Genomic DNA, 10,128 nt, shown 5'->3' on the forward strand with positions numbered 1-10,128 from the left:
CACGGTGCTACAGTTCCCAGCACTCTCAACGACCTGCAGTTCTCTGGATGCTTTGGGGTAAGTCGTGCCCTTTCTACATATGGTGTGTACTCTGCCTTACACATGGGAGAGAGACAGCGATGAGCTGCTGTGTGGACCCCTCCCCTCAGCTTATCGCTACCTCAGCCAGTTACTCCAAATACATTTCTGTCTTCTTAGCTGCAACACTGGAAGCAAGCTGGGAAAGGGGGATAGAACAGCTACAGCAACCCAGGGCAAGAGGGAAAGCATGATGGGGCCGGTCCAAGATATTTTGCTTCCTGAAGCAAAGAAGGTGCCCCTCTCTCCCCACCCCAGAATCCAAGCAGGCTGACAGTTTTGACAGCAGAATTTCACTTCAGGTCTCGCAACTGGGAAGCTCTCTCCCTCGCACCTGAGGGCAGCAGTTAGCAAGCTTAGGGGAGCTGCCATCACCGTTTGACACCCCTCCACATATACCGCCTGAGGCAGCCACCTCCTTCTGCCAGCTGCCCTCCTGCTGTCACATCTAGCTGGGCCCTCAGGAAAAATAAATCTATCCCTGTCTAGTAACCATGATGGCTACATGGAACTTCCATGAGCAGAGGCAGTGTACCACTGAATACCACTAGCTGGAAGACGACAACGAGGGAGAGGGCTTTTGCGCTCCCGTGCCCTGCTTTTGGGCTTCCCAGAGGCATGACTGACCAGTGAGGGAAGATGGACCTTGGATCTGATCCAGCAGGACTTGTTTAATGCCCTTTTCAGCATCCTGACGATGAGGAAACTCAGTGACATGGATGTGAGGCAGATCGTCAATAAAAGCCCCAAAAAGAGACAGCTGCCACCTCCCAAATGTCACTCTTTTGCAGGACAGATTCAATCACATACCAGAAACTAAGACTGTCACAACTGAAGAGTTCTGGTGCAACAAATCCACATCATTCCACTTTTCAAAACATACTCTGCGGTAAGGAAAGTGACAAAGAAAAGGGTGGGATAATGATCGATTGATGGGAAGTTATACATGAACTTGGTGCAAACTAATCCGGAGGGATGTTCTCCGATGTATAACCTTCCCACAGACAAATCTGGAGGAATGCTCAATAAAGAGGTCGTCTGGGGGATCTTGGTGCAGCAGAACGGCCAGAGCACCGGATATGCCCCTGAAATGCGAGTCCCACCTCCGCTTTCGGGATGCACGGAAATGTGGAGGTGTCAGCCGAGGGTGTGTAGGAGGGAAAGGAAACTGGAGATAGGGATGGGGTGCACAGTGGGTCATTTCACGCTCTGGACTTAATCGTCTTATGGGGGTGGGGGAGCTCTCTAGATGGCCATGTATTTTATTTCATTTATTTAAAACCGTCTCATCCCCCTCTTCCTTTCGATTACCAGTAGCAGACAAAATTGCAGGGTAGAGACAAAAAGCTGTGCGGTCAACATTGCTGTTCCTACGGCTTACCTAGGCAGCACTGGGGCAGGGCAGTCCTCACAGCCCCCACCTTGCCCTGCCCTGCTCCAGGGCCAGCCAGGTACAAGTTGTGATGGCAGTATTGGGATGGCAGGTCTGCCACATCAGCCACAGCTGTGGAACATAGGAAGCTGGCTTATCCAGAGTCTGACCGTTGGCCCATCTAGCTCCATAGTGCCAACACTGACTGGCAGCAGCTCTCCAGGGTTTTCAGGTGTGGGTCTCTGCCAGCCCTACCTGGCGATGCCGGGATTGAACCTGCAACCTTCCTCATGAAAAGCTGGTGCTCTGAGTTACGGCTTTCCCCTTGTTTCGAAATTCAGCAAGCCCCACCCCTGCTGCACATGTGGGTGGCTGCTCCTTCTACTGAGTGTGGGGTTCTGGACCTCTGCCCCACAGTCCTGCCCGATGGCACCACACAGCTGCCACATATTGGGTCAACATTTTCATGGAGCTATCCACTACGATCCCAAGGTCTTGTTCCTGGTCAGTTAATAAATGGATGCAACAGACAGAATACTCTCTAACATTTCACAGATGAGAACAGGAATACGATCGTTTGGTGCAGTGGTTAGACTGGCAACCTAGGACCGGGGAGAGACCAGCTTCAAATCCCCCCTCAGCTATGAAGTTCTCAGGGCTCATCAATCTCTCTCAGCCAGTAGCCTGCTTCATTAGCCTGCTGTGAAGATAAAATGGGACAAGGGGAGAGTTCCTTGGCAGAATGGCAAGTTATAAATAAAAGCCAATTCTCCAACCAAGGGCTGTTGCCTGAATGCATCTGTTACATTGCTGAAATTCCTGTTCTGCATGCTACGTTAATTTACTTTTGCAATAGGTTGTCCTCTAGTGATCTAAATGGGAGGTGTTTGCTGTTATGGTTAAAAATAACTCTTAAAAGCATAATACAAAATATGCCTTCGTGTAGGATAGGGATGGGTGAATCTGCCCGTTGGCTTTTCTCAAATTCTCATTTTCCTTAACTTATATTCAGTTCTCCATATTTCCACATCAGTTCACAATTACGTGGTTTTTTTTAAGTCCTCGTGAACATTCATGAGCATTTTAGTGCAACTTGTTTACCGGTATATGCCATTTTGCCTAGTATGTACGTACATTGTTGCAAAGCAATTCTCCCTGATATAATGCATTTTTTGTATGCTATTTTCCCTAACATGTGCACACTTATGTACCCTTTATTTTCCCTTTACCCTTTATTATAAGTTACCCTTTATTATAAGTGCTTTACCCTTTATTATAAGTGCTGTGTACAAAAATGCATGTGCATTTTTGTACACAGCACTTGCCTGGAAAGCTGCACTGCCAACTTTGAAAAAGCGCAAGTTTGCTTCCTTCAGTTCGTATATTGTTTTGCATCGTGCAAATGATTGCTTTGAGATGCAAACTGAATCAACTTTCTCCCTTGTCCCAGCGTAGGAATGGGAAAACTGTGATCCCCCAGGTGTTACTCCCCTTATCCTTGACCGCTGGTCCTGCAGGCTGGAGCCTTTTTCCCTTGCTGCCCCTCATGCCTGGAACTGCCACCCAATGCATCTTTCGGATGCTACCCCTGTTCCTTCAAATCCTTCTTCAAAACCCACCTTTTCTCTGATGGAAGACCATTAAGCCAACCTCTTTTGATGGCAATGTGCATTGCTTCACTTACTCCAAAATAGGGGCATTCCAGATGGCCAAGCCATGGGTCTTTAGCACTAGGCCCAAGATCTCCTGCTCCATCCCTGATTTATGCAAACACATGCCAATGGGCCTGCAGTCCTGGCTCCACCTACTGTCAGTTGCCTTCTGACCCACCAGTTCCAATGGGCACCAGCCACCACTGGCAACGCCCCACTTCAAATGACGGTAAGCCAGCTCTGCTGTGTTAGGGGGCACTCCTGCTCCCCTTGCCCCCAAAGTCCTGCCCTGACAATCCTCAATGCCCCTTAGTTCCTATCCCTTCCTGCAACTAAGCCCAAGTACATGTAACTGTGCACAGCAGATATACTTCCCCTGTTTACTTTTGCCTCCATTTTTCTACCCCTCCTACTTTCGCCTCCTCTATGACAAATTTTGGATTGTATGCTCCTCGGGGCAGAGACCCATCTCCTTCATTTTTCTCTGCTACACATGTTGATGCCACTTTACAAGCAAATAATAACAACAGTTATTATTGTGTGCACACAATGGAATGAGCTTTTTTCTAACCTAGGATACAAAATAAACAGTTTTAGTCATGTGGTAATCATCCTGCTGCTCCACCCCGCTGGAAATTGATCCGCAAGGTATCTCTTCCACCGTGATGTGGGTCAGCTACCGACCAGACCAAGGGATGCTGAGGTCAGAGTAAACAGGGAAGATCTAAGGCACTCTGCAAACTGCAAGAGTTGGGGAAGCCCACAAAATGTAGCTCATCTCTGAAGCCATGGGCCACAGAAAAGTAGCACTGGTAGACTCCTTTATACAGGGTGGGTAAAGCTAAAACTGAATTTCAAAGGATTTGAAAGGATTTCAACAAGCCTGACCAATGTGGATCTGAGAAGTTGTTTTTCCCCCCTTTTCCTCTCCCCACCTCTTTCCCCCAACTTAATGTCAGGCAGTATATCAGCTTAGTTTGCATACATGGGAATTATCCAGAGGACTGAAGTAGCTGGTTGATAAACGCTTATGCCAAATGTATGGAACGGAATAAATCCTCCACAACTACCTTTCCTTCACACCTGGGGTTCCCTGTTCAAAACCACACAATAGGGATCAGAAATCCTAGCTCACCCAACAATAAACATGTGAACATAATTAACTAGTGCAGGATGTGGTGATGGCAATCAGTTTATATGTCTTCTTCTTTAAAAAAACAACAACTATATTCTTAATGATTCTATACTCCTGCATAAATTAACCCCAGTTCTGTATTCACAATTACAAAAGCATCAACATTCCACAAAGGCAGAAAGTAATCTACGTTTCTTATACCACTCTTTATGAATCTCCTCCTTTTGCGACAATATGTTAAGAAAAAACATCAGAGGGGTATTGATTGATTCTGTATGCAATGACTGCTCACACACAGAGAGAAACATGCTTGGTTTAAGGAGAGTGGTCAGTGACAGCACCCTCACAAGAAAATGAAAGCTTTAAAACCATCGTTATAAAGGGGGAATGGGGAACAGAGCAGAAATGAACAGGCTCAACTGCCTCCTGAGCCAGAGCACCCCCTAATGGCAGTCTGCTGCACTGCAGCTGGCCTTTTCTGTGCTCAGTGTCTCAAACGTGGGAAAACACACAAAAAAGCAAATTTGAAAGGGACTGTCCAGCATTTCCTGTTGAAAAGGAAATGGGAGAGAAACTGTGGTTTTGATCCTAGTAAAAGAACAAAGAGACAACAAGCTGGGCTTTGTGCTCTGTAGCCACAGGGGTTGCCAACATTTTGTCCTGCCTTTTCCAAGTGCACAATATAAAGGCAGAAGTTCAACCGGCAAAGAATCTACAGCAGCTGCTTGCCATGCAGGCAAGATTCACTTGCTGAATATATTCTTGCCATACAGCAGAGAATGCCTTGCTTTGCAGGGTGGGAGGGGAAGGATAGGACTCTGTGACGGGTAGAGCCCTCCTTCATGTACCATTCAAAGATGCTCTCTGGAAGAGGAACCTCTGTTTTTGTGCTTATTTTATCCTACAACGTCCTCCTTTACCACCACCACCCACCCTTTAATCCTCACTATAACCCTGTGGTGTAGCTTATGCTGAGATAGAGAATGACTTGGCCTCAGGTCACTCATTGAGCTTCTTGGCTGAGTGGGGAAATTTGAACCCAGATCTCTCTGCTCTAAGCCTGACACTCGGGATTGCCAGCCTTTGAGGGACAGTGGGAACATCTGTGAAGCAGAGAAACCACCACAGCAACCAAGCACATGCCACAGCCTAGGGTACTGGCTACAACAGATTGCCTTGTCCAATTTCAACTGGGGTGGAGAGGACCCCATTGGTGACCCTTGCCCTACAGCAGCCTTTGCCAACTTGGCGCCCTCCATGTGGCTTTGGACTGCAGCTCCCACCAAGCCCATCCAGGTAAGGGCATTGCTGCACTATGCCCTTGGCACCTGGCAAGAGGCACGGCAACTCCAGAGCTGTGCCAGGGAAGAGCCACGGCTTCGTTCTGGTGACGGATGCCTACGTGTGATTGTTGGGGCAGCAGGTGGGGCAGGTTCAGGATGTCCTCTTCCAGCGACAGAGAGTGTCCCTCCCCACAGATACTTGCATGAGGCTGTACACAACTCTGCCTCAGAGTCCCTGTATAGGTTTATCTTTGAAACTGGTGTCGAGATGGGGGGGCAGAGTTTAAAAATCCCTTTGTTAAAAGGTGCCAAAGAGAAAAAGATGCCAGACATGGTTGCCATCTGATCTTTGATTACTGCCCAGATTCAGCATCTAGATCCCTGCTGGGTGGGTAGAAAGTAGCCAGCCTACTTTTCCCCTGCACCACCGCCCCGCCCTGCCAGGAGGGGCATCTGCACCCATGGCATCAGCTTCATTAACTACATCTCTGGGATCCCAAATTTCAGGGTTCATAGTTAGTGAAGCCCCTGGGGTCCTCAACCCAGAATACCCCCATATTAGCTGGGCTTCTTTGATAGACCTTATCCTGTGAAGTTGCCTACCAGTAATTTTACAGACTCAGACACAGGCTGCTTTTACACCACACATTGAAAGCACACGGCTTCCTCCCCAAAACCCAGGGAACTGTAGTTTGTGAAGGGTGCTGGAACATTGTCCTGTGCAGGGTAAACTACTGTTCTCAGTATTCTTTGGGGAAAGCCATGCAATTTAAATGCCTGGTGTGGGTGCAGACTCAAGCCCAGTATTGTCTACTCAGACAGGCAGCAGCTCCCCAGGGTCTCAGCTGGGAGCTTTTCCCATCAACCACTGCTCCCTGATTATTATTATTATTATTATTATTATTATTATACTGAAGATGCCAAGGCTTGTGCTCTGTCGCTGAGCCACGTTGACCCCCTCTCCAAGATATGGCCTCTCTGGAATGTACCCCAGCATGTGATCTTAAATAAGAAAAAGAACCTCTAAGCATGTGCTGAGTGTCTTCCCCAGCCTGTGCCACAACAGTATATGCACACATTTGGGGTGATTATGATCAGTTTTGGTGTCAAAAGATGAATCTCCAAATCAAAGGGCATGGTTTTATTTTTTGGGGGTGGGGCGATTAAAACATAACCTGTTACCTGCATTGCTATCGATAAAATCACTTGGGGGAAACAAACAGAACTTATTGTTCCATCAAGCCTTTGGCATTATCTCTTGGTCCAAGTACTCTGCCTACTGCAGCTAAAGTTAAGTATACATCACTGAAATAATCACATTTTCTTCCCCGTATGTCCCTTGCATCCAATTACCCCTCCTCCCTTCTGTTGCCACACTTGCATCTGTTCTTTTATACTGTATGATTGTTGGGGCAGAGACCTGCCATTTCATTCTTTGTAAAGTGCCAGGGACATTGAAGGAACAATATCCAGCTTACAGCCTCCCCACAAAAATGTTCTGTCATGAAGAAGAGAGGGGAGAGAGAGAGAGAGAGAGAGAGCTCAGTCAATAAAGCATGAGACTCTTAATCTCTGAGTTGTGGGTTCGAGATTCACATTGGGCAAAATATTCCTGCATTGCAGGGGGTTGAATTCGATGGCCCTCATGGTCCCTTCTAACTCTGAGATTCCATGACCCAGATTCTATGACCCAAATCTTGGAAGAGCTTGTCAAGCTGATGAATATCTTTGAAAGTAGTTGGGTTGGGGGAAGGATGAAGAAAGGAAAGCATAGCTTGCTCTGGGGGGAGGCGGGGCCCTTCCTACCCCCCCACCCCACCCCAGCAGATCCCTAGCATCAGCAGCATTGCAGACTGCAGCCTACCTCCCCAATTATAACCCAGCCCAACCCTGTTGAGCCAGTTCCTGCCACTTGGGATTCCCATCTGACAGGTATCCTGGACGGCAGCCAAAACGCAAGTGGGGAGACAGATGCCGCCTGGGCCAGAAAGTGTGGGTGAAGAACTGGACCGCAGGGGTGGGGATCTGTCCCAGACACTTTCTCTTTCTCTTCTCTCTCTCTCTCTCTCTCTCTCTGCTGCGGCAGGGGTCCAGCAGCTGTCTAGGGGCTGAGTGTGTGAAATTGGCTGGGCTCCGCCTGTCTGCCGTCGGGGCCGGGCGGGACAGGTGGCCGCTGAACTGTGCCTTTGAGGCTGGGGGCTCATCGGGCCAAGCGAGGGAGGCTGGGAGAGGGGAGAGGGAGACAGAAGGGGTCCTACCAGGCCAAGGGAAGGCTTGATGCTGCCAACCACAATGGCAGCTCCAGCCATCCTCCTCTCTCTCTCTCTCTGGCCACCAGTCCCACACACCCTGCCAGCCAACTAAAGGACCAGAGCAATGGGACTCTTGCACCAGCAGCCCCCTTCCATGTACCCCCTCCCCGACCACTCACTGCCCTTCTTCACGCGACCCCCATCCTCAAGGGACAGACAATATAGGAGTCCTGTTTCTCAAGTCAGTAGAAACAGTCTCAAAGAGAACCCAGGAGTCCTGGCCGTCTTGCCTTCCCCAACATACATTTCAAGTTTTAACACATTCAACACCTGTCCCAGAGCTGTGAAGGGGGACCCAGGAGTCCTGCCCTGCTCCCTCTGGGTTTTCCTCGCTGTTCCCAGCCCTCCTGCCCCACTCTTGGCCTCTCCCTGCTCCCCCAGCCCCCATTCCCAGAGCTGAGAAGAGGACCCTGGCTCTAATACCCCCCCTCCCTGTCCCTCACTATTACGCACATATAAATACACAGACCCTCCTTCCCTTCTGCTGTTCTCACTCACCTGCCCTCTGCAGAGCCCGTGACCCTCGAAGAAGCACCAACAGCAGACCAAAAACCACCCAGGGCATTTCTGGACGGTGTCACCCCTTTGCCCGGTGCACCCAGGCTGCCCCACACCTGGAGGGTGCAGGAACAGCCAGGGTCCCAAGCTAGAGCCCAGCTGGGGGAGGGAAGGGACAAGAGGGGTGTCTCTGGGCTGTCAAGGCGCCAGCCAATCGAGGATCTAGGCGGGATCTTCCAGGGTCTGCATGGATGGCGGCGAAGGACGCTGGCGATCCAGTCGTTTTCTGGGATCTCGTGGATGGAGCCTGCTAACTAGCCATTGCATCCGAGGGGCTCGGATACCCCTCGGCTCCTCTTCCTGCTTCGGGGAAGTCGCTGTCAAGCAGTCGGTGGGTCGGAGAGGGTCTCGTTGATCTGTCCGCAGGATCTAAGGATCACATGTCGCTGGTCCCCAAGGGGCACCGTGGGGCGGCGACTGTCCTCTCCTGTCCTGAAAGTGCAGCAGCCCGAGGGCGCCTTGGGTCCCAAGCGAAGTTTCTCTCGCGCTTCGAAGTTTCTCTCGCACTTCAAGCTTAGCTGGTATCCTTCCGGATCTGCCACGTTCCGAGCCGGCTGTCCCCAAAGGATCTGCAATCCACTAGAGTCCGAGCGCGGTGGCTCATCTCCCCCGGTCTTCCTGGGTGAGGATCCGGCGGTCAGACGGGACGGGTCCCGCCTCACCCTTCTTAGCTCTCTTCACCGCTTCAGCCGCCGAGTAAGATCTCGGATCTGGTAGATCTCTTGCCAGAAGTGATGCTCGTGGATCTCTCTTTCTCTCCTCCCCTCTCCGCCTCTCTCGGCTTCCGACCAATCCCTTCTCGGCCTCCTTCTCCCTCCTTAGGCAAATCTGGAGTCTCTCCGGAGCCCCGAGGGATGGTGTGTGGATCAATTCTTGTCCACGACGGGTTTGCTCACCAGGTGGGTTCCTTCCATCCCGGAGGGGATCTCGGCGCCTGTCAGGCGGCGGTGTTCAGCGTATCCTTACTCCCCGCCCTCTCCCCGCCACCTCCAGAGCGGATCCGGAGTTCGCAAGCAGACCAAACCCGAGAGGAATAGTCTGTGGCTCTGCTTACGTCCAGGCGGACCTGTGGTAGTCCGGGCTTTTCCTGGGGGGCGAGTAGATGGAACCCGCTCCAGGCAGCCCCCAGAGGAGCCTGGGCAGCCGCCGCCCTCGTGGTGGAACCACCTGCAGCGGCAGCCCCGCAGCTCCCTCGGCTGGGCGCTTGTTCGACGGGACCGGTTCTTGGCTCGGCGGCTTCTGCTGCTGCCGCCGCCGCCGCCCTCCGCTCTCTGTTCCCCCCAGCTCGCTCCCCTGGCAGCCGGAGGCAGAAGAGAAGGCGGCTCCCCCGCCATCCCCACCCCACTCCCAGCAGATCTCCCCGCCCCGACCGGCGGCCGCCCCTGGGACGTCCCATCCCGAAGGGGAGGGCCGAGAGGAGGAGGAGGAGGCATCTCTTCTCGGCGCGACTTCTTTGCGGCCGCCTCGCTCTCTTTCTCTCTCATCTCTGCGCGCGGCCTTGAAATCTGAGACGGGGCGGGAAGAGGAGGGGAAGGAGGGGGCCAGAGGATGTGCGGTTTGGGGGCGAGCGGGTGGGAGAGGAGGCTGGGCAGCCCAGGACTTCACTTGGGACGTAGCTCACAGCCCAGAACCAGTTTTTTTCCCCTGCTGGGCCTCAAGCCCCGGAACACGCGAGGAGAGCGTGCCTCTGAACACGTGCAGAGTTGATCGTACACACACTCTGTCTCTCTCTCTCTCT

At 51.5% G+C, this 10,128-nt stretch overlaps 1 protein-coding gene across 1 annotated transcript in view; it reads right to left on the bottom strand.

The window, feature by feature from the left end:
• KREMEN2 (kringle containing transmembrane protein 2) overlaps positions 1–8,872 on the bottom strand; it is a 29,677-nt gene extending 20,805 nt beyond the window's left edge. Inside the window, exon 1 of the mRNA XM_053361503.1 lies at positions 8,331–8,872. Coding sequence (XP_053217478.1) covers positions 8,331–8,397 — 67 coding nt within the window. The 5' untranslated portion in view covers positions 8,398–8,872. The remainder of the gene's footprint in view (positions 1–8,330) is intronic.
• Positions 8,873–10,128: the final 1,256 nt, after the last annotated feature.

The sequence above is a fragment of the Podarcis raffonei genome, chromosome 13, assembly GCF_027172205.1.
Source record: "Podarcis raffonei isolate rPodRaf1 chromosome 13, rPodRaf1.pri, whole genome shotgun sequence".
NCBI lineage: Eukaryota > Metazoa > Chordata > Lepidosauria > Squamata > Lacertidae > Podarcis > Podarcis raffonei.